Source organism: Pavona decussata, unplaced genomic scaffold (genome assembly GCF_977016875.1).
Source record: "Pavona decussata unplaced genomic scaffold, jaPavDecu1.1 SCAFFOLD_12, whole genome shotgun sequence".
Lineage (NCBI taxonomy): Eukaryota > Metazoa > Cnidaria > Anthozoa > Scleractinia > Agariciidae > Pavona > Pavona decussata.
The window spans coordinates 963,130-985,000 of NW_028145435.1; the positions used below are offsets into that span (position 1 = coordinate 963,130).

General features: G+C 39.1%; 3 protein-coding genes and 1 long non-coding RNA gene across 5 annotated transcripts in view; all 4 read left to right on the top strand.

The window, feature by feature from the left end:
* Nucleotides 1–286: 286 nt before the first annotated feature.
* Nucleotides 287–5,415, top strand: LOC146487951 (uncharacterized; the record flags this gene model as incomplete). The annotated part of the gene is made up of 2 exons (XM_085124567.1): nucleotides 287–583; nucleotides 4,640–5,415. Coding segments are annotated over exons 1-2 (951 nt in total), but the record flags the coding sequence as incomplete, so codon positions are not given.
* A 1,331-nt stretch (nucleotides 5,416–6,746) lies between these two features.
* LOC146487952 (uncharacterized) lies at nucleotides 6,747–10,809 on the top strand. Of its 2 annotated transcripts, XM_085124883.1 has the most exons (4): nucleotides 6,747–6,834; nucleotides 7,397–7,613; nucleotides 8,500–8,586; nucleotides 9,103–9,264. In XM_085124883.1, exons 1-4 carry the CDS (start codon nucleotides 6,775–6,777, stop codon nucleotides 9,117–9,119), a joined length of 381 nt encoding a protein of 126 aa, XP_084981009.1. In that variant the 5' UTR covers nucleotides 6,747–6,774; the 3' UTR covers nucleotides 9,120–9,264. The 2 variants fall into 2 exon arrangements, with proteins under 2 accessions (XP_084981009.1, XP_084981000.1); XM_085124874.1 differs by lacking the exon at nucleotides 6,747–6,834 and having other exon boundaries at nucleotides 7,556–7,613; nucleotides 9,103–10,809.
* Nucleotides 10,810–11,811: 1,002 nt separating this feature from the next.
* LOC146487953 (uncharacterized) lies at nucleotides 11,812–14,125 on the top strand. The gene is made up of 3 exons (XR_014867428.1): nucleotides 11,812–11,926; nucleotides 12,302–12,480; nucleotides 13,490–14,125. It is a non-coding gene; the product is annotated as an uncharacterized LOC146487953 (long non-coding RNA).
* Nucleotides 14,126–17,779: 3,654 nt separating this feature from the next.
* Nucleotides 17,780–21,871, top strand: part of LOC146487954 (uncharacterized) — a 4,204-nt gene continuing 112 nt past the window's right edge. Inside the window, exons 1-5 of the mRNA XM_085124579.1 lie at nucleotides 17,780–17,864; nucleotides 18,372–18,428; nucleotides 19,223–19,294; nucleotides 20,921–21,252; nucleotides 21,591–21,871. The exon at nucleotides 21,591–21,871 is cut by the window's right edge and continues 112 nt beyond it. Coding sequence (XP_084980705.1) covers nucleotides 17,780–17,864; nucleotides 18,372–18,428; nucleotides 19,223–19,294; nucleotides 20,921–21,252; nucleotides 21,591–21,722 — 678 coding nt within the window. The 3' untranslated portion in view covers nucleotides 21,723–21,871. The remainder of the gene's footprint in view (nucleotides 17,865–18,371; nucleotides 18,429–19,222; nucleotides 19,295–20,920; nucleotides 21,253–21,590) is intronic.

Sequence of the window (21,871 nt, forward strand, 5' to 3'; positions counted from 1 at the left end):
GCGAAACTCGCAGTTGCTCAGCTAAAGATGAAAAGGCTCAAGGAACAGCAGAGGCTGAAGGAAAAGCGGCTCGAGTTGGAAAACAAGAGGCTTAGAGTCGATACGAAAATCGAGTTGGTAAGCGCCCATTCTGACGCTGAACAAGCTAAGATCGAGTTATTGTTGGTTGAGGTGGGGAGGGAAGGCTTGGCCGACAGACCCGCTAACCTTGTCGATCTACCGATACAGACTTTCCAAGAAAAAGTCGGCAAGTATTTTGAATCATGCGACAATAAAGTGCCAAGAATATCTCCAACACCACTTCAGCAGCCTAAAAGAATATTACCTGTTCAGCACTTTTCTCAACCTTCCGTAGATTTAAATGTCGCTCCTGAAGTACAAAGGCTCCTGTTGTTGCAACAAGAAGCAATGAAATGTCAAGATGAAACGGTTCGGTTGGTAGCTACAGGGTTGGAGAGGTTGGAGATGCCCAAAAGAGAATTAATATCTTTTGATGGTGATCCGATGAGGTACCCTCGCTTCATCAAAGGCTTTGAGATAAACGTGGAACGCAGAGTAAAGGATCACGATGAAAGGCTGTCCTTTTTAAGAGTTATTGTCTGAGAAAACCAGGCAGGTGGTCAAAGATCGGGGTCGGCCAAATCATTCCATACTAACATCATAGATAGGTTAGGTGGACTTATGGATAAATATACCAAAGTTTGCTCTTCAAGTGTTTTGGTATAGGAGATATGAGATCCACTCTCCATCACCCCCTCAGGTCCTAGTTTTTCTGGTAAATTTGACCCAAATTTGACAGCCAGCAAAAAGTGTACAATTTAGCGAACGAAGTTCATGTTTTGTACCTGACATAAATGGCTATAGAAAGTCTTGTAAAAAGGCAGAGACATGCGAAATAAGCAAAGGTCACTCTACAACATTTAGTTTTGGAATACCTATATTTCGTATCTGCAAATGAGCAAGAAATTAGCCATTTTCGACTTCACGCAGAACACACAACTAAAACTTCAGCAAAAACTGGATGCCAAAACCAAACACTCTTACCTTCCATCTATTAAAATCAGCAATAATCTTTTTGGGCCATTCAAACAGCAAGATGCCACATCACCTCCATTTCTCCTACTACGCGATGTCATGTACAGCACGACACGACGCAATCAATGTGCTGTTTAAGCCGCTCCTGGATTTCGCATGAAGTTTGTCTTAAGTTAAAAAAATTCAGTTGATTAAATCAGTTCCACAAAAAATTCAAATCCCTTCTCTTGCGAATTTAACGGAAAGAAAATTAAGAAAACGCGAAAGTAAACAAAACGACGCCATGTTGAATTAGTTCACTCGGGATAGACTGGGAACTAGTTGATTGGTTGTAAGGGAGCCAGGGGCTACCCAAGGTTGTTCCACGCTGTTTTTCAAAAGTAAGCTTTTTGATTTAAGGAAGGCTGGTTTAGGCTCATGCCGTAAGTGGTAAGGAATAACAAACTATTGGGAAATGAAGATACTAACGAGAGTTACAACCATTTTCCTTGCTTATTAGATGGCCTACATGTTGTTATGCTTGCTGGGCAGGGAAAATCGTTTTGAAATTTAATTTGCATTTTGTGGGCTTTGATTAGGCGAAGTTTCTGGGTCAAGCTGTCTTGTACTGTCAAAGACGGGATTACAAGGAATCAAATAAGAGCCAAAAACACAAGAGTAATTTGGAGAAACAATGCCGTAGCCCAGTTGGAAGTCTTGTTTGCAGATTCACTTGCAGAAACTCTATTTTGTTTCAATACAAAGGGAAAAAATCCGAAAAAATAGCGTCATATTATTTTTAATATATCGTAAGAGACTATACACGTACGAAAGTCTTTTATGACAATTTTGTTCTTACCATATTTACATTTATTACGTGACATATGGTCTTCACTCCAGTCTTTTGCGACAGTATTTACATTGCAGTCAGAAGCGTAATGTACAACGCAAAATGAGCTGCTCATTTTCAACTGTTGACAGTCCAACACGGTCAAACACCATACGCGCCAAATGAGCTTTATGTTATTCCTCTAAAATCATGCAGAAAGGATTTAACAGATTATCTAACTAATCTGGGTGTCAGTGGACTTAGGGACACGGATTATTCTCAATCGCGCCGGATTGCTTTCTCTATCAGAGGAAGACAGGGAAATGTCCAAAGCACAAATACGAATTAACAACACATTACCAGAAGTTAAAATCCAGTTGTTCTCACCCATCTCACGGAGATGAAGCGAAAAAATTAAAATATCCTCGTCGGGTAATCAAACAGGTGTCGGAACAAATATACCAGGAGTTTCAAGTTTCAGTTCCAATAGGATCCGGTATGTCAATAAGCCAATATTTAAATTATTTTCTCGCAATTCACCTATTTTTGGTAATTAATTTACTCTTTATGTGTTACCTGAAGATATTTTCACCTTACGTGTAGTTTCTTATCAGTTCGGAAATCTCTGCTAATTTAACAGATGCGTTGTTTTGTTACAATGTAACAAACATCTCATTCAATTGAAATCAACATTTCAAATATTGTTTCAGCCCAGTGTAACACTTGTCGAAAAGGCCATTCAAGCAGATTTAAAGTGGAGGATGCTACCTCAAAATTTGAGGACAAGCTTAACGTGAATGTTTTGAATTAATAGTAAGATTACTGTTCCCTTGGACCGATATATAACTTCTTTATTTATTCGACCCGGAGACAATTTTGTGATGATTCCAGTAGAGTTTAAGAGTTAGGCGTTGCAGATTCTACATTAACTTGATGTTATTTGTTTATTCTCTGATTAGCGTTCTTGACGGTCCGGCAGCTCCTCCTTCCCATTTCCTATCATATTTATCAAGGTATCAAAGCGGAGATAAAACAGCCAAAACTAATTTTTTGTTAATTTGTTGTGTACGTTTTCAACAGCAGCTTTTATAACCAAAAAGCGCATACTCCTAAGGGCCTTCTGGTGTACATGACAAGCCGGAATGATAAGTCCAACGCTTTTATTAAAAGCAAATGACGTATTCAGTGAGGGCTCCTTGGTAAATATTTCGCTTCACGACATGTGTTCATTGACAGACCAACGGAACTAAAAAGTAAACAAAACGGATCGGAAGCAAAAACATACCTTGGAAAAGGCAGTTATCTATAGGAAAAAGGAAATTCCAACCCAAAGGGGATCTGCAAGGAAAATTCTTTTTTCTAAATATCAAGCGCACTTTTTCCGTCAGTTATCTTTAGTTTTACGCAGTTTATTTTAAAGGTAGAACAATTCCATGACACTGTTTCTACTTATTTCACACATCCAATCTGATTGCTTTGCGGTAAAGGTAGAGATCATATTTCAGCTTTCCTCGGTGATTCAGAGGGGAGCGTGTCGAGTAGAGAGATTAACCTAGGAGAGTCAATTTATTAAATAATAACTGTGATCAGTTTGCTTATGCATTGTACAGCGATTTGTTTTACTAGTGTTATGTAGTACAAAAGTCAAATAACGGTACTTCTTTCGAAGTTACTAAACGGAAACTTTCATATAAAGGCATGGCAATTTTTGTTATTAAATTCAACAATTCCAGTTGTTCATGCTTTAGCGTGCTTTATCGAGTCGTGAAGAACGCGGGAGTTGGATATCTCTGATTTCTTGACGGTGGAAATGTACATCAAAAGCCGCGCGCTCAAAAAAAAATCCAATGAGTTATTTTTTCACGCTATTGCGCGGTTATGGTGGTTCTATTTTGAGCATGATTCGTTCATGTCATTATTTGTTCAGATCTTGAGCTGTTTATCGCGACAAACAGACGTTTCTAGCAACAATGCACCAGCGATAGGTCCTTCCCTGTCCCCTCCCTACCCAAAATAAAAATAAGTAGGTCCCAGTCCCTTGAGAGCAATCCAACTCAAGATGGCGTCGTTCTGTTTAGTTCGTATTTCTTTTTAAATTTTCCTTCTGTTAAATTGGCCAGAGAGGGGTTCTGATTTTTTGGGACCACTTTAGTCAACTGCATATATTTAACTGTGGAGAAATCCAATGTGGAATCCAAGAGCGGCTTAATCGGCACATTGCTTGTGTCGTGTCGTGCTGTACATGACAACGAGTGGTAGGAGTAATGGAGGTGGTGAAGCATCTTGCTGTTTGAATGGCCCAAAAAGATTATTGGTGATTGTGATAGAGGGAAGGTAAGAGTATTTGGTTTTAGCATCCGATTGTTGCTGAAGATTTAGTTGTGTGTTCTGCGTGAGTTTCAAAATGGCTGATTTCTTCCTCATTCGCAGATGCGAAATATAGGTATTCCAAAACTAAATGTTGTAGAGTGACTTTTGCTTATTTCGCATATCTCTGGCTTTTTACAAGAAGTTCTATGACCATTTATATCAGGTACAAAACACGAACTCCGTTCGCTAAATTGTACAGTTTTTGCTGGCTGTCAAATTTGGGTCAAATTTACCAGAAAAACTAGGACCTGAGAGGGTGATGGAGAGTGGATCTCATTTCTCCTATACCAAAACACTTGAAGAGTAAACTTTAGTATATTTATCCATAAGTCCACCTAACCTAACTATGATGTTAGTATGGAATAATTTGGCCGACCCCCATCTTTCAGCTTTTTCAGATTTTGCCCGGTTTTCTCAGACATTGACTCTTAATACAATATTGCAGAGGACCTGCGAAAGAGGCAATTGAGAATTGCGTAATGCTACCTCCGGAACAAGGTTATCGTGAGGCCAAAGATATTCTGCATAAGAACTTTGGACAGAAACATATAGTCATACGAACTTTAATCGACAAAGTTGTGAAAGGCCCTCAAATTAGAGCATCCGAATCTGACAAGTTATCTCAGCTGGCCCGTGATATGAAGAACTGCATCTTAAATTCAGAGCACATGCGTAAAAAGGCCGACATTAACTCCATGGACACGCTCAAGAAAGTAGTCATGCGTCTTCCTTCTCAGCTTCAGGCAAAGTGGGCTGAAGAGTCTAGCCGGTTGCTCAAGAGTGGAATTGAGCCAGAGTTCTCTCACCTGACTGTGTTTGTGGAACGTCGAGCTGTTGTTGCGAATACTGCATTTGGCAAGCTAGTAGGGACTAAACCTGATGGGAAGAAAAGTCCAAAACCTGTCAAGTTAAGAATGGCTGGTGACCAACCTGTGAAAGCTACGACACTCGCCACACAAGTTTCCAACAGTCTTCAGAAACCAGACAGACTGTGTGCACCCGGTCAAGCACATGGTGCAGCGACGCAAGCTTTAACAAGTGTAGCACTTCCATCTAACTGCTTGTTCTGTGATGGTTCTCACCCCTGGGAGAAATGCTTCAAGTTCAGGAATAAGTCGTTTAAGGATCGTAAAGATTTTGTGTTGAACAAGAGAGTTTGCATGAACTGTTTGAGAGAGAACAACATCGCAAGATTGTCTGATTTACTTTTTAGTACCACAAAGAAATGTTGGATAGTGGTTTCTTTGTCCGTGACTTTGGCAAGAACCTTGACGAAATCTAGTTAACAAATTCAGGTATGATACATCGTACTTAAGTGCCAGCGCTAAACATGCCATACAGTTTTATTGTACATCTGTGAGTTTCTATGTTTTTTTTTTTAAACTGAACTTTAAAGTGTGATGCTACATCAATCTTATTTAATGATATAAAGCAGTGTTTTTTCAAATTTTCAGACCCATTTTTAAATAATCATTGTCCAACCTTTTTGTTGCACACTCGGCAATTCATGCTCATTCAACTCCTATATGTGCAGTTAAGTTAAGAATTTAAGTCAGTCACTGTCAAGATCAATGTCCTAATAATACATAAGTTCCATCTTCTTAATGCTAAATAGATTTCTGTTGCTTATATTGGAGGATACAATATAGTGTACATCAGGAAATGATTAATGTCACTCAGTCAGCTTGAAAGTTTCTTCAGTTAGTTACTTTAAAATAAATTTTTCTCATGTTTGTCTCAAATGGTAAGCTGTTGGCAAGGAGATGGAAGACCACAGCCATTTCTGGAATCAAAAACAAGAGGAAATTTCAAATAAGTTCAAAGCTCTTTACAAGCCTTTTCAGCCAATTAAGGCCAGAAAACGAAAAAAGAAACAACAGAAAGAGAAAAACAAGGAGCTGAGTTGCTATGCCGCTGCACTAACCATGGGATTCTTAATAATGATGAGTTTCATTTTTTAGACATCGTCCTTGGTAACTAGAAGCTGGTTCTAACTCAGAGAAGAATTGCTTTCTCCTTTGTTGATTGATTTATTCATTATTCAAAATTGCACGAGTCTTGAAACATTTGCCAGCAAATTTAAGTTAGATTATTTGAATGGTTAATTTATTTGTACAATCCATATAGAACAGGAAGTTCCAAAGGAACCAGTAAGGACAAAAGTTGCAAAGGAAATAGCACAAAAAGGTCCAAAAACATAAACAGTAACAGTAACACAAAAGACACAGACATTTTGTTTTTTCTCTTTTTTTTCTAATTAATTGAAGCACACTGGGAATACCATATTGTCTCCCAATTTCTGCTCATTTTAGTGTTCCCTTTGATCTCCTGAGAACTCAAACCTTCTTACTTATATGTTTCCTCAGCTCACTGGATTTTGTGCCCACCCTTAATTGTGTACTTGTAATCAGCCACTGTCCCGGGTTAATGAGTTGTGGGCTTCAGCAGCCAAAGTGGATGAACCAGTCTGTACTTAACACATTGTCAGCCAATGAAATGCAAAAATTTCACCATTTGACATTTTCCAGGTATGCTCCCTTTGGAAGGAGATTGCTTTAATCATGCGGGACAGTGAATTTGCAGAAAATGATGAACATTTAATCGACATTTTTGATGTTAAGGTTAGAGCATTCTATCGCATTCTTTATGAATTTATGTCAGTTGACGGATTAGCCTTAGGGAAGTAATTAATAATGATGTTTTATTTTGAGTGAAATAACTTTCTACACTTCAATATTTTCATGAAATATTTTACATTTAAATCCATCTGAAGGTTAAGCATGTTACTAGTAAACAGGATTACAAAATCCCACCAATTGAAAAGGGTTGCTGTAAGATGCAAATGAGGTCTATTTTAGAGTCAGTCACAGCAATCTTTTGTGTATGGGTATTGTTAAATTGAAAATTAGTGGAATGCATCTATTCATTGAAACACAACAGAAAAACAATGGATACAAAGAGGAACAGAAAGTGAAGTTTAGTGAAAGAAGTTGCATGACCGCCCTGGAGTATCAGAGGAGTGATGTTTTTGAGCATATTTGTTAAAAAAATAAAAGTTCTCAGAAAGAATTCTATGCATGCTATCATTGTAATAAAGAGGGAGGAAAACAAATGATTGTATGCAAAAACAAGACAGATAAAATTGCACAAGTGTTAACTTAAAAACTGCAACATTATTTTCAGTGCAAAGAGTGGGGTTTCCTTCTCCTTGAGATGTTTGGTAGCAGTCTTGGAACTGGTGACTACGGCCACTTAACAGTAGAACATGTCCCGATGCTTTTTAGGGTGCATCGCTCCCTTCATCAACTCTCAAACCAGGGATTTGAAGCTGCTCACAAATTTCAACAACAGCTGTATGCCAGGGCAACGTCACATGATTCATCCAGCAACACTGCATCTTGTAAGCTAGTTACATTGTAAAAGTATTAGTAACAATGAGTATGTCTTGTTTCTTTGTTTAGTCGTTTGATGTGAAATGTTTGGTTGTATATGTACTTAATTTTATCTCAGTGACAATGATGCACACATATTGTTGTGAGGTTATTGAATACGGTTTCTGATACGAGAACACCATTACAAAAAAATTCGTGTATAATACCATAAGATCCATCAGAGCTGGTGAACCTCATGGGACTATTAACCCTGAAGCTATAAATATTTATGTCCACATAGCAACTTGATTGCTTAGTTCTATAGAAAATGGGTGTTGCACAGTAACTAAGTACAATAAGTAGTGCCTATAGGTAGTTGATCAAGAAAGACCACTATGACGTATGATGAATAAATCATGGGTAGCACAAATTGGGTATAAACTGAATAGTTCTCTTCCAATTACATGTATGGAAATTAAATGTTATTGTTGTTAAAGGGGCACTGTCACCGCGATTTTGCTATGTTTTCATCAAAATGGCTCAAATATTTGACAAAGAACCCTTTTTCTAACATGAAATTGCTGCAAGAGCACTAGGAAGGAAATACAAGTATCAAGGGATTTATCCAGGGAAAAACAAACTATAAGCAGTTTTTGACGACTGCTCTACAATACACAGGAGGAACCTTGAAAAAAATGGCCAATTTTTTCAAGTTACAATCCATTTCAATCCTAGCCATCCCCAACCAAAGATAATTAATACTAGTTTCTGTGCATTATAAGGGTTAGTAACAAAACTAAACCATTATTTTAACGATTCTGTTGATTCAAATATGTTTTTTGGCTATTCAAGTAACACAAAAAATCGTTGACACTGCCCCTTTAATAAAGTTGAATGTATTTTTTTTTATTTCAGTGGATCAAATCCTAACACATCTTTATACAGAGATGCTGTTGGAATTGAGGCTTGCATTTAAAGAGGCCAAACGTTGCAACACAACAGGTATTAATGTCTCCTTCTTCTAATTAATCAGTAGAGACTGCTTATAAGTCACAGCTGGTCCTTGCTTCTATTTATGAGAAATGCCAGTTATTTTCTAAAACTTCAATTTTCTAGTGAGAGGAACTGACCTTAATATTATTGACGTCATTTTTAAAGATTGTCAATTAACTCCTCCAAGACTGTTACCAGAATCAAAATTTGTTGACATCAGACAAGTGAAGATTTTGTTATACAGCAAGTGGTGTAGTCTCCTTGCAAAAAATGGATCTCAAATTTCAATGCAAAAATTGCTTTTACTTTTTCATTGGTGGTGTCTGGCAAATCAAACGTTGTTTCCGCATTCCAAATAATTTCATCCTATTAATATCATATAGCAGAGTTAATTAAGCAGTTTGGATAAAAGTTCAAAACAACCAGTACTAGCGAGATGCCAAAATTATGAACAGCATATATATTACACCCCCTAGAGCTTCCAAGTGATTTTCTTTAGTTTTTGACACATATTGTTTGTTTTAGGAAAGCCCTTCTACTAGCGAAGTTGTGGGTGGAAGCCAAAGAAGATGAATTGGTCAGGGGAAGGCCAAGCGTGGATTCTAAGAACGGATCAACTACTGACAGATTTGTTTGGTCCAGATTACTGTGAATATGAGTATACCAAGTCAAAGCATTGTGTGCTGGTACCAGGCCTATTTCCACTGGCACGGTATGATCATGCTGAATGGGAAAACACCATAAAAGATGGCAGCACGCATGACTCCAAGCCTGGAAACAAACCTGACTGTCAAACAGCGAGCACTCCTGTGAACACTCCTGACTGCAAACCAAGCAGCACTCTTGACAGTAATTCAAGCAGTAATTTTAACAGCAATCCTGACTGCAGACCAAGCAGCAATCTTGACAGCAATCCTGACAGTAAATCAAGCAGCAGTTTTGACAACAATCCTGTCTGCAAACCCAGCAGTAACGCTAGCCATGAACCTACCGACAATCCTGGTCCTAAACTTGGTAACAACTGTGACTCGTGCAAGCCATGCTGCAATCTTGCCTGCAATCCTGAGTGCAAACCAACCAGTGGTCATGGCCACAAGCCTGAAAGAGTAAAGATGAAAGATGAAAGAGTAACCCCTGCCAATGCTGAAGACAAAACTGGTTGTCAGAAGTCCCTTCAAATGAAACAAGAATGTTTACCAGCTGGCTTCAGATTTGACAGGACCAACCATCTAACTCGTGGTGAACGGGCATCCTTAAAGGTTCCATTAGTGGCTTTTCTGTCATCTAATGACTTTGAGCTTGTTGAAAGTGACAGTAAGGTTAGTGACCCAGCACTTGTAAATATGTGGCCCTCAGAAAGTGCAGTTAAAGATGCTATGGATGTACTTACCTCCTCCAAGAAACAAAGACTGAAAGAAAGATGACAGCGAAGAAGCATTGGTCAAAATTGGTACAATGGGAACATTTTCGATGGCATCACTGCAAATTTTCGAGAATTTGTGAACCGTTCAATCAGACACTGTCCATTTGCAGCAAGAAAGGAACTGGCTATCGGTTGAGAAGGATGACTTGCCAGCCATCAACAAGATTCAGGATGTTCTTGAAAACTCAAGGCCCAATGATGAAATTCTAAGACAGGGCTTTTGCATCATGGATGTTTCTGACTTTAGCACTCTAGCATGTGAACGCTATGTAACCGGATTCACCATAGATGCAGTTTGTTTAAAACTTTTTACAGGAAAGAAAGCCTACTAAAGTTGTTTATCTGCCAACATATAGTCAAACACGGGCAAAGCAATCTGAACAATATTTTAGTCGGAAAGTGAATCGTTTTATTGGCAACTGTGAACTGCAAGATGCAGAATGCATTTTGACACCAGTACATTTTCAAATCCCCAAGCACTGGGGATTGCTTTCCTTTGAATTATCCACAAAAACTGTGTACTTTCATGATGGTCTCAAGGTTTCTCCGCCAAGAGACATTTTCACAGTGATAAGGAACATGCTAGGTGGATTCAAGTTGCTTTCAAACAGTGCAAGCTATGATGACGAACGGTGGAACCAATTGAAACTCCCACTGACACGTATCAACATGCCAGCTCAGCCAATTACAGGTATAGGTTCTGGAAGCTGTGGTGTTGGCGTCATTCTAACTGTGAGGGATGTGCTGGCAAATGGATCCTGCCATCCCTTTATTGATTGGAAGTTTGAGAACATGGACAAATTACGTAAAGAGCTGATGAGTCTTATTCTTCAATGGCGAGATTAGAGGTTCAGCCTTATGTGTGATGTAGATATTTCCTTTAAACCTGATTCCCACATTAAGGGTAAACCTACGCATGCACACTAGCACAGGCAGAAAAAAATTGGGTGCTAATTTACAGCATAAAACATGAAGCTTATCTTTATTTCACAAAAGCTTATGAAGTAAAACAGCCTCATTTAAATAAAACAAATGGCTCCTTTAGGAGCCACCAAATAAATAAAAGTAACAGCCAAGCTAAATTGAACTGAAACATTACAATAACAAGTTGCGGTTGAGTTGGCATGCACATGAGCAAAATGACTCTAAATCACAGAAGAAAATTTGTTTATAGGAAATTTGTACCGACTTAGAGTCACACTTTGTTTTTGTACCATTCAAACAAGAGGGAACCACCATGATTTAAGGAAGGCTGCATGTTCCTAATACAAAGTGGATTGAGATTTGAATAAATTTTGCATACCTTTACTACACACCTGAAAACACTACACTACAATTTAAGTCTGTCTCAATTAACATTAATTTTGCAACGTTTTTATCCTCCAATTTTTTCGTTTTGTATGAGAATTTGAAATGTCTTGGAGCCGCTCTAGAAAAATACTGACACCTTCATTTTCTAAAAGGCCCTCAGCAGCCAACTTTAAAAATTAACCCTGTATGTTAAGTAAAAAAATTAGTGGTGCCTTTTTGAAAGGCCTTTCAAAGTGGCAGATAATGACATTTTCTTTTTTCTTTCTTTCTTTTTTTTAATTTCTCATTTCAGATATTCAAGTTTTTGTTCAAACACTGATGTCAATTACACAACTCAACTGGGTACAAAGATATATCACAAAATCAAGAAAATCTTGGGAAATATTAAAGTGATGCTGCTCAAACTTGACACCAGTGGAAAACAGACACCCATTATGATGTTGCCATGGCATTGCTCTGGGCAACGGCATAATAGGTGTCATTTTGCGTCTTAACCACTGGTCTCAGAATGAGTTGTGATGCACGTGTAGCCTGCGAGCAAAGTGTCGCTGTCTTGAATGACATGATACAGAAGTGTGGGACCTGTAAAAGAATACTAAGTAGACTTCTTTAAAGGTGGGTCGCTTTGAAATAATCAACCTCCAGCAGCTTTCTTTGTCTGTTTGTTTGTTTCTTTTTTTGGGTGTGTGTCGTGTATTTACCGGTTCATGTCCAAGCTGTTAGCGTAAAGTCACGCAATGCTCCCCGTCCCCATGCTTGGGGACGGGGAGCATTGCGTGACTCCGACCCGAGCAGCTGCGAAGGAGACTACGTAAGGTAGGTTAAGATTATCAGATTTACTTCCCGTCGTAATACGAGACAAATTTTTACCACCCTCGAATTGCCAACATTTGTTGCGCAGGGTATTGACATAATGCCAAGCTATACAACCGAATGTCCTTTGTGCAAAAAGCCTTTTAAAACTTTGTACTCGCTCTCGAAACACTTCAGAGAACGCCACGAAGCCGAGCTTTTTGACGGGTACCCCACTTTCAAGGACAGCGAAGGGAATGCCACTTGCCTTCCGCAGCCATGTGAGTTCCTTGATCAGGAAAGTCTAGATGGCTACAAGCAGTAGGTTGGAGGCTTGGTTGAGCGGATCAATTCGACGTTGCATTCCCGTTTACCAGGTGAATGCAAACTTATTATATTGTTGGGAATGATCACGTCATGCAATATACAACACTTTATTTGTCTCCATATAACATCTACTAATGACTCGCCTCCCGACAAATCCCAAAGGGGAATTTTCCACCATGTCATGATTTCGAACTCCACAAAATTACCAGTATAGAATTAATGAATTTCAGAGAACTGAACGTCACACCAAGTTAAAACACTTTTTTTGTTTTGAAAAATTTCAGTTTTTGTTTCTAGCCCCTATAAGCCCCAACAGTGATCAGCATCTAATTTCTCCCCGTCTTATTAAACAAGCTGTTTATCATTACGTAAGGAAATGAAAACTCGGACTAAACTGATTTCACGTCTCTCAAATAATAGTAAGACATGAATTAATACCGTTAGAACTCATACATTTGGGGTTCAATTAAGTGGTCAGTAGGAACTACAGATATACAACTGTTTCGACAAACTGGTTGTCCAAAAAAGGCGTACGTGACAATGCCAATGTTTGTCTGGGAAATATCCAATAAATTTCACTAAAAAGCTCAGAATCCATAACGCCCGCCATCTTAAGTATTCGCTGTGCAGTCAAGATATAATTGTTTTTGAGCTTTTATTGAAATTTATTGGGTATTTTCCAGACTACCTTTCAGCATTGTCGTGTACACTTTTTTTTGGACAACCTTTTTTCGAAACAGCTGTATACTGAAAGATACATGCATGTAACAAAAAATTTAGGCTTCAAGTCATGTTTCACAAATGAAAATGGTAATATTGGTCTCCCAAAGGATCCTTACTCAGTTCCATTATGGTGAAGTTTAACCTTATATCTTAGTAAAGCCTGGCAATTTTCCTTCCCAAAATCCTATGCAGTTGCAATCAAACTAAATGGGGGTTTTATTAAAGGGTTTTGCATGAGTAGCTTAAGAATGGAGCAATGATCAGGAAACATTTTAGGATCCTAGTTATGGTTCATCAAAAATTTATAGTCTGACAGTTTCGTTCCATTAATTAAAGTAAGATGGATCAAAATTGATACCCACCAAGTACCCAAAAAGTATTTTGAGTACTTAATCGGAAAACTCGACCCTCGGGTGAATTCAGTTAGGTAGGGGAAAATAGGGAAATCAAGGAGGATCTCATACAAGATCTACGACCTTGACCCTTTTATTGCTGCATTGGAGGAGAGTACTGATGTCACCCTTAAGACTGAGATCCTCTTTGCTGGAGACAAACAGTGCGAGGCAAGTCTCACTTCACCGCTATCTGCTGAAGAAGAAATTTTATGAGCAAAGCAGCGGGCACATAATCAAAGGGGAAATATCAGGCCATCATGAAAGTCCTGATTGGTATAGGGTTATGGGGAAGGTTGAGCGACAAGAGAAGTGGAACTGATTTGATGGCCTGACCTTTACAGTGAGACTGAGCACGGCCAATAGGTCGTGTGCATGTTTATTCAAAAGTGCTTCTTTACAGTGTCTACCAAAGTAAAAAAAAATCTCATTTGAAAGCCCTTTCAAAGGGATAAATTACGGCGCTTGTTTCCGAAATATAAATATCTTGTCTCATTACAAAGATTTTCAAGTTTTTGTTCAAAGACTGATGTCACAACTCAACTGGGTACAAAGATAAATCACAAAATCAAGAATATCTTGGGATCCTAAACGAATTAGGATCCCAAGATATTCGTGATTTTGGAAAAAAATGGAGGAAAAAATGGAAAATGTTTGAGGAAACGATTCTTTAAAGATCAAGTCCACAGTTATGTTAAATTACGTACTATATGTAAACTGTAACTGTGTAACTGTGGAAATAACAGGGAAAAAAATGACATGTAAGAAGTTGCCTGGCACTAATTGCGGTGTTGTAAAACTATTATTATTAACTATTGTTAGCTATTATTACTATTAACTATTGTATATTTGTATTGTATGTATGGCAATGTAATGGATTGTATTGTCAATAAATAAATTAAAAAAAAAAAAGAAAAAAAGAATATCTTGGGATATATTGGAGTGATGCAGCCCAAATTTGACACCAGTAATGTACCTCAGGTGTCGAGGAACGGTTTTGACGCGATGTCAGATGAAGGAAAATTTGTAGCTAAAGACGACAAGTATCGCTCTCAAAGACATTCGAAAGAAGAAAAAAAGAGACAAAAGCGAGGGTTGGAAGAAAAGGTGTCGGGAAGAGCGCGAGAGGAAAAGGCGTGCTGCAAAGAAAGAATCGGTGGCTGTTATTGACGTGCTTGATGAGCAGCGCAACCAGAATGATCTGGTTTGTGAAAATGTACTTGATGTTTCCTTAAAAATTACAGCAGATTTGCTGGTAAAAAATCAGGAATTCCGAGCAGTGAAAGAGAGGAGGGAGGAAGGGTTTGATGAGAAGAAAGAAATGGAAGCTGTGATAGACGTGCAAGATCTGCAGGACAACTAGAGTGTTAAGGCCAGTAACGAAAATCGTGATTGCGGACATGGTGTGCTTGATGGTCAATGTATTGCAGAATTGTTGGAAGAAGATGAGGTAATGGGCACCGCGAAAAAGCGAAAAAATGAATTATGTTGAGCTTGAGCGATGTACGCCGGAAAATATCTCGGTAGACAAGAACAACTATTGTCCAACATTCGAGAACCAAAAGAACAAAGCAAGGAAGGTCTGAGCAGAGGGCAAAAAATGGTTGCTTTTGCAAAGCTCAAAAGGCCAGACATTCAGTCCACAAAGAACCAGAAAATGTCCTGCAAAAACTCTTGCGCCAGCTAAAATCACCACAAAACTTCATCAAAAAAAGCGATTCAACCTGAATGACTCCAACTCAGTGCGAAAAGTAAACCCTTCTTTAATCAGAAAACAACTCGGGAATCATTGGGGCGTGGAACAATTGGAGAGTGTTTCTTGGCTTGGTGTCGCGGTATTAAAGTTGTTGTTAAGGAAATGAGAAGGAGAAATGACACTCCTAAAGAGAGTGAACGATGTAAGCGTGAAGCCACATTGCCTGGGTGATCATGTTGGGCTTCCATTTGTTTTGGGGGTATGCACTCAACAGCAGCCTTACTCGTTGGTGCTTCAATTTTATGGCAGTGGAGAAGACAGTTTTACCCTTTACAAAGCACTTAAACAAAGAAAGTTAAATAAAACAACAACCGCGGGAGTGTTCCAGGGCATTTGCAACACTCTGGAGTACATCCACGGTAAAGGATTTCTCCATAATGATTTAAAATCAAATAACGTTCTTCTAGAACTAAGACAGCATGAATATTATCCAATTATAATTGACTTTGGAAAGAGTGGGCGATTAGAAGAAATGGAGGTTCAGAAGCGAAGCCATGAGGCCTAGTACATTGCGCCGGAAGTCAGGAAAGGAGAAAACCAGAGCCCAGCAAACGATGTCTTTTCCCTAGGAAAAATGCTAGAAGGAGTGGTTCAGAACAGAAGATTCCAAAGTTTATTTTCTGGGATTGTTGTCCGTTCAATTACATCCACTCCAGCATTAAGGCCTTCCGTTGAGGAGATTTTGACTCAACTGGGAAATGTGAATAGGCGAAGAATCGGTGACTTGCAGTCAACCTACGTAATGCGTTACTGGTATTTTCGAAATTTGAACAGACTTCTGAAATTTATGTACATTGTAGTCGGGATTGCAGTTTTAAACATCGCCAGCAAGATTTGAGAGTTTCCGTAGAAATTTCCCTAGTTTATTCAACTGACGGTTTGAGGCTTTAATTGTTTTATTAAGCACGAATGTTTCCCGAATATTTTGATTCTTCTTTTTTTTTCAGTAAATGCGTCTTTCGGAACGATTTCTAGAGAAATGTTAAAGATTACATTCCAATACTGGATGTTGCAAAGAGGAATTCGAAAATTCTCGGAAATACTGGTCATGCGTGACGTAGATTGACTGTAACATTGGAGAGATGAGCACAACGCTTTTGGCAAACGGCAAACGTGAGATTTGCGTTTATGCTTTCTCGAAAAAAAATGTACATAGACGAAAATAGTGCAAGATAATTCTGGCCTTTGATGCTAAGGCAAAACTACCCAATTTTTCTGAGAAACTGAAAACAGCGAGCGGCGAGGTCACTTGGTCATTACCAGCCGCTGTTCGGAAGGAAAGCCGGACACGAAGGAGTGGCGGAAATCGAGCCTATCCATTCCTAAACAAAAGCCCATTGTTGTGTTTTGCGCTGAGGGAGTTGAACCGCGACTTGGCAAAGATGAGCTTTTGATTATCGGAAGTTTGTCGGCGTGTGCAAAAGTTTGCAAATAAGACACGTCGCTTATTTTTCTTCAAATGATGAATCGGAGAGACGAAAACTGATTTTACTAGATTTTTAAGAGCTGTGTTTGTTTGACCTGTGTGAGCAGGTTGTTTAGTTACTTTTTTATAGCAGCATTCTTAAAGGAAGGTGCAAGCTGTATTTAATATTTATTGCTTTCTTTGTTGCTAAGTGCTTCAGATCAGGACGCATGACCTTCCGATTCAAGTACTCCACGAAAATATAAGTTTAAAAGCAAATACTATTTCCTCTTCTAAGCGACTGTTTTGCGACTCAACTAGGAAATGTGAATCGCCGATGAATCGATGACTTGGTTTAAGATTTAAAATGGAAGAAAAAACGGCAACAATGCTGAGTACTGATCGCTGTTATAAAAGCTTTCATCCTTTTGTTCTCGTATACTATAGTTATTGTACGATGACAGTTGTATCATGCCCGTTTCCTGCAGATGAAGTCTGTTTTAGCTGCTTTAGTTGCGTTAATAGGTGATATTAAATTTATCTGAAACTGTCGAGTGTTGAAAGTGTGACTGATACATCGCACGCGTTTCTCAAAAACCGGGAGACTCATATTGCTTATTCCATCAACACTTTCCATTCTCTTCTATTTTACCTGGCGTCTAACTCGGTCATTTGAAATGACCGAAATCTCAGTAACTATGGCTTGCGGGTTCTCATGGGTTAAGGGACACTTGACATTTTTGTCTAAGTTTTTAGGTCAAAATAGAAAGTTGACGATAGTTGAAGGTATAAAAAAGAATGAATGTTAGAAACTTACTTCTCCCCCCCCCCCCCAAACAAAGTTGAAGTTAATAAAATGTACAACATTTTCGAGACATGTCTGACTCCTGACTCTCGACATTGTTTAGGGGGGAAGGGGAAAAAGAATTTTCAGGTTTTTAAGTGAAAAACAATCAAAGTGTCCCGCAAGTTTTGGCCAGGATTGTAGATTTAAAGTGAAGCAGACAAAAACTGCAAAATCATAACCTCTAATCAATCCGCAGTCAATGTAGAAAAACCACAAAATACTGAGGATGTCAAGAGGAAGAGGAAAAGACAAAAAAAGGTTTTCTGCTGACTATGTCTCCACTGCTAAAGAGGCTTCATGTAGTTATGCAGGTAAGAAAGTAAATTTAATTGACATTTACTGAGACTGTATATTTTTATACTGTCTCTCTGAGGTGCAGACACTGGTAAATTGTGAGAACTGACATGGCCCAAATGATCAAACAAATCAGTGTACATTTAAGCAATATTGCACTGTTGTCAAATAAATGTCTATCAGAGTTTTTGTATACAGCTGACCACATTTTCACCTCTAGTGCCCACAAAAACATTTATTCAAACGTGACGTAATATATAATTGTATTCCAAAATGACTAGTACATTTCTTTTGTTTGTATAGTCAAATTAGCCCTTCTTATCTCATTCTAAAGTAATATCTTACCTTGACTGAGGCAAGAACAGCTTTTTTGAAAGCAAATTAAAGAATATTAAAATGGAAGCTATTTCGGCATAGTTAAGGTTTATAGGCCGTGCACACTACATTATATTATTTCAAGATTTACTTTGCAGTAATTTAATTCACTTAAACAATGCCTGATATTGATTCCATTTCACTGATAGACAACCATAATTTTCTTGCATGCACAGAAGATGCGCCAGCTGGAAACACTCCACAAGGTGAAAAACAGAACAGACAAAAAAAGGCAATTAAGAGAAAAATATCAGAGAAGAAAGTTGAAGGGGACTACCCGCGACTCTTACATCCGATAACGCAAAAACGTTGTTCAAGTCTTTACGCAAGGAAATACGCAAGATAACAAGATCAGACAAACTATGGCGTTATCTAGTCAACCAAAGAATTTCCTGGAATTTCATCATCGAAAGGGCCCCGTGGTCTGGAGGCTTTTGGGAGAGATTGGTTCGCAGTATCAAGAGACCTCTCAAGAAAGTCCTCGGCCGATCTACCCTAAATTTCGAAGAGCTCCGAACTGTGCTTGTGGAAATCGAATCAGTAATCAATTTAAGACCTATCACGTACACGTGCCACGACGAAGATTCAATATCACATCTTTTGACACCTGATCTTATTTATGGTCACCGGATCAGCTCAGCGCCAAACACCACACATTACGAAGTCATCAGCACCCACAAGTCATTAACGAGAAGGGCTCACCATCTCAAGAGTTTACTTCAGCAGTCAACTAAGCAATGGAGAAAAGAGTACCTTACTAGTTTATGAGAGCAGTGGAGTGTTGGAAACAAGGGAAATTGTGCACCAGAGATATCAATCGGAGATATCGTGTTGCTGAAAAACGATTCGACGACAAGATGTAATTGGAAACTTGCAAAAGTAGAAGAGCTTATTTCTGGAAGTGATGGAAAGGTTCAAACCGCTGTCGTCAAGACAAGTAGCAGAGACAGACGTCCTGTTTATCTTCAAAGAGTTGTACAACATTTAATTCCAATTGAAGTGAAAGCAGTCAATGAAGTCGCGCATTCAACGCAACCTGCTGTTGTTCAACCAGTTAATCCATCCGTTCAAGGTAACACTGGGAGACCCCGACGTACTACAGCAGTTGTTGGTGAAATCAACAGACAATTGAACCGCTCATGAATAATCGAACATTGACTTGTGTTTTGCACTTAAATTTTGAAAGTTTCTCCCGCTGTGAATAAACTTTGGGGAGTGTCAGAAACATGGAGACATCCCACACGAGAACTATTACATAACAAGATCTATTGTTTTGTTTGTACAGCGCAGTTTAATAAGTGATTTGTTGATTGACAGACACGTGAGCCAAGTAATGTAATCACATGTACATTATATTTTGATCAGTACCTTTTTGAAGCCAAGATGAGTAGTTGTGCAAAGTTGCGAAGGTTTTATGATACGAATTAGATGTTGTTGTTGTAAGTACGAATCAATTAAAAGGGTCAAGAAATTTATGCCTTAAAGTTTACAATAAAAGGGCTTAAAAATTATCCTTGCGTTTCAGATACGTGGACGCCGTCATTTAATCTTCGCATCCGACAGGCAGTTAGAAGTCCTAGCCTCCCACGCAGTCGTTTTTAGGGGACTCGTATTACCTCCTCCCCACAAACGCCTGCTCACCCAAGCGCCACATTCCTTTCCCATTGTTTTACTCCCCAAGCACCCTAGCTAATCACCATCGAGACATTGTCTTATGATATCAAATCAAATTGGTGGTTAGAATGGCTGCTTCCGTTTCCCGCGAGCTTTGTACAGTCTCTGGTACAGTCTTGAGAGATGCGGGAGTTAAGTTAGAATATATATTTTTTCACTTGTGGAATGGCTGCATGGTTGAAACGCCAAAACAAATATCGAATATGAATACAAGCACTTCTTGTGCGACGTTTTGACACCGCTATCTGCTGGGAGAGTCATAATCTACGGGAAAGTGTAATCGATCTTCCCCGCCTGATTGAGTTGACATTCGGTGAAGACATCACCTCTTTAATACGGGTGCGGAAACTCTGGAGCAGATTTGTTTGTTTGTACGAAGTGCTACGAGAGACTAATTCGATTCGAGAAAGCAAAGAATAATGTAGAAGGTATCAAGGGGAGATCTGTAGTATTTATCAGTCCATTAAAGACTATTTAAAAACGGAAAGTATAAAAACGACAAAGAGCCGATCAACTTGTGGTCCTTGTGGAAAATGTCGCACATGCCCCCGAACAAATTGCAACAACAAAGCGAGTTTCAACTGCAAAATCTTTAAAGTTCACTGACACATCGGGTAATATTTCAGTTTCCTCCACACCGACAAGGTCGACAAGATTGAAGGCAAAGCTTGATAAATATTAAGCGACTTTGCGTAACCAGTCGGCAAATTGACGAAAATATCGCTATTTCCCGTCACGAATTTTTTGATTGCAGTCAGTTGACACGCATTTAAATGAGAAATTTTGAACGTAGGGCACACGGTGCTCAAAGATCACGTAAGCTTGGTAAAGTTCTGTCTTCTCCATGATGTTTTTCACTGTTCCCGCGAGAGGCGTTCTGAGGTCAAGGTCAACCTTCCAGATTTTAGAAGGTTCACTGTGATTGGCTTAGCGGCGGAAAGGAATGTGGCGCTTGGGTAAGCAGGCGTTTGTGGGGAGAAGGTAATACGAGTCCCCTAAAAACGACTGCGTGGGAGGCCATTAGAAGTCCTTGCCAAATCCAAAACATGGTACGTGGATGCCACCTTCAAACTGTGCTGCCACCCCTTCTCGCAGCTGCTGACAGTTAACGCATTCGTAAAAAATGATGACCGTGTTAAGCAAGTTCCCCTCGTGTTCGTCATCATATCAGGGAGGAAGAAACGTGATTATAAAACAGTCCTCCAAGCAGTCCTGTCGATCCTGCCGAACCAACCGAGAGTGGAGAAAGTAACACTGGACTTCGAAAAGGCCATGTGGGGTGCAATCCGTCAAGTGCTGCCCAATGCTGAGCTGATGGGATGTTCATTCCATTGGACACAAGCCCTATGGAGGAAGGTTAGTTTGATCGATTAAAATAAAATCTTAGAGTTAAATCAATCAGCCATTAACACTTTTCACAGCACAATTGTTTTAAGTTAAATTGTTAAGGAAATTCGATTGGCGTCGGGGCTTATTACAAATTGTTTTCCTGTTTGGGAAATATCACAGTAAAAGACCAGTTGACTGTTTAGCCAAGCAAGATCAAGCAGGTTCTTATAAGTCGGTAACAGTTAAATTATGATAAACATTTTAACCAAGGACTTTGACTTTGAGATTGCAAATCTATATAATGAGGAAATACCAAACTGTAATTTCAAATTAAGCATTATCTAACATGTTTCCATTTCTTCTAGGTACAAGAGCTTGGCCTTCAGGAGGCGTACAGTCAAGATCGTGGAACACACGACTTTGTCAGAAAACTGATGGCTTTGCCGTTCCTGCCAGCTGACAAGATTGAGATACGACTCTATCGGCTTCAGCAATGAGCAATGAGCGACGTATTACAGAACTTCACCCGCTACGTCGAAGACAACTGGATTACCAGTCAGACCTTCCCGCCAACATCCTGGAGTGTGTATATGCAGGCAGTGAGGACCAACAACGATCTGGAAGGATGACACAATGGCTTAAACGG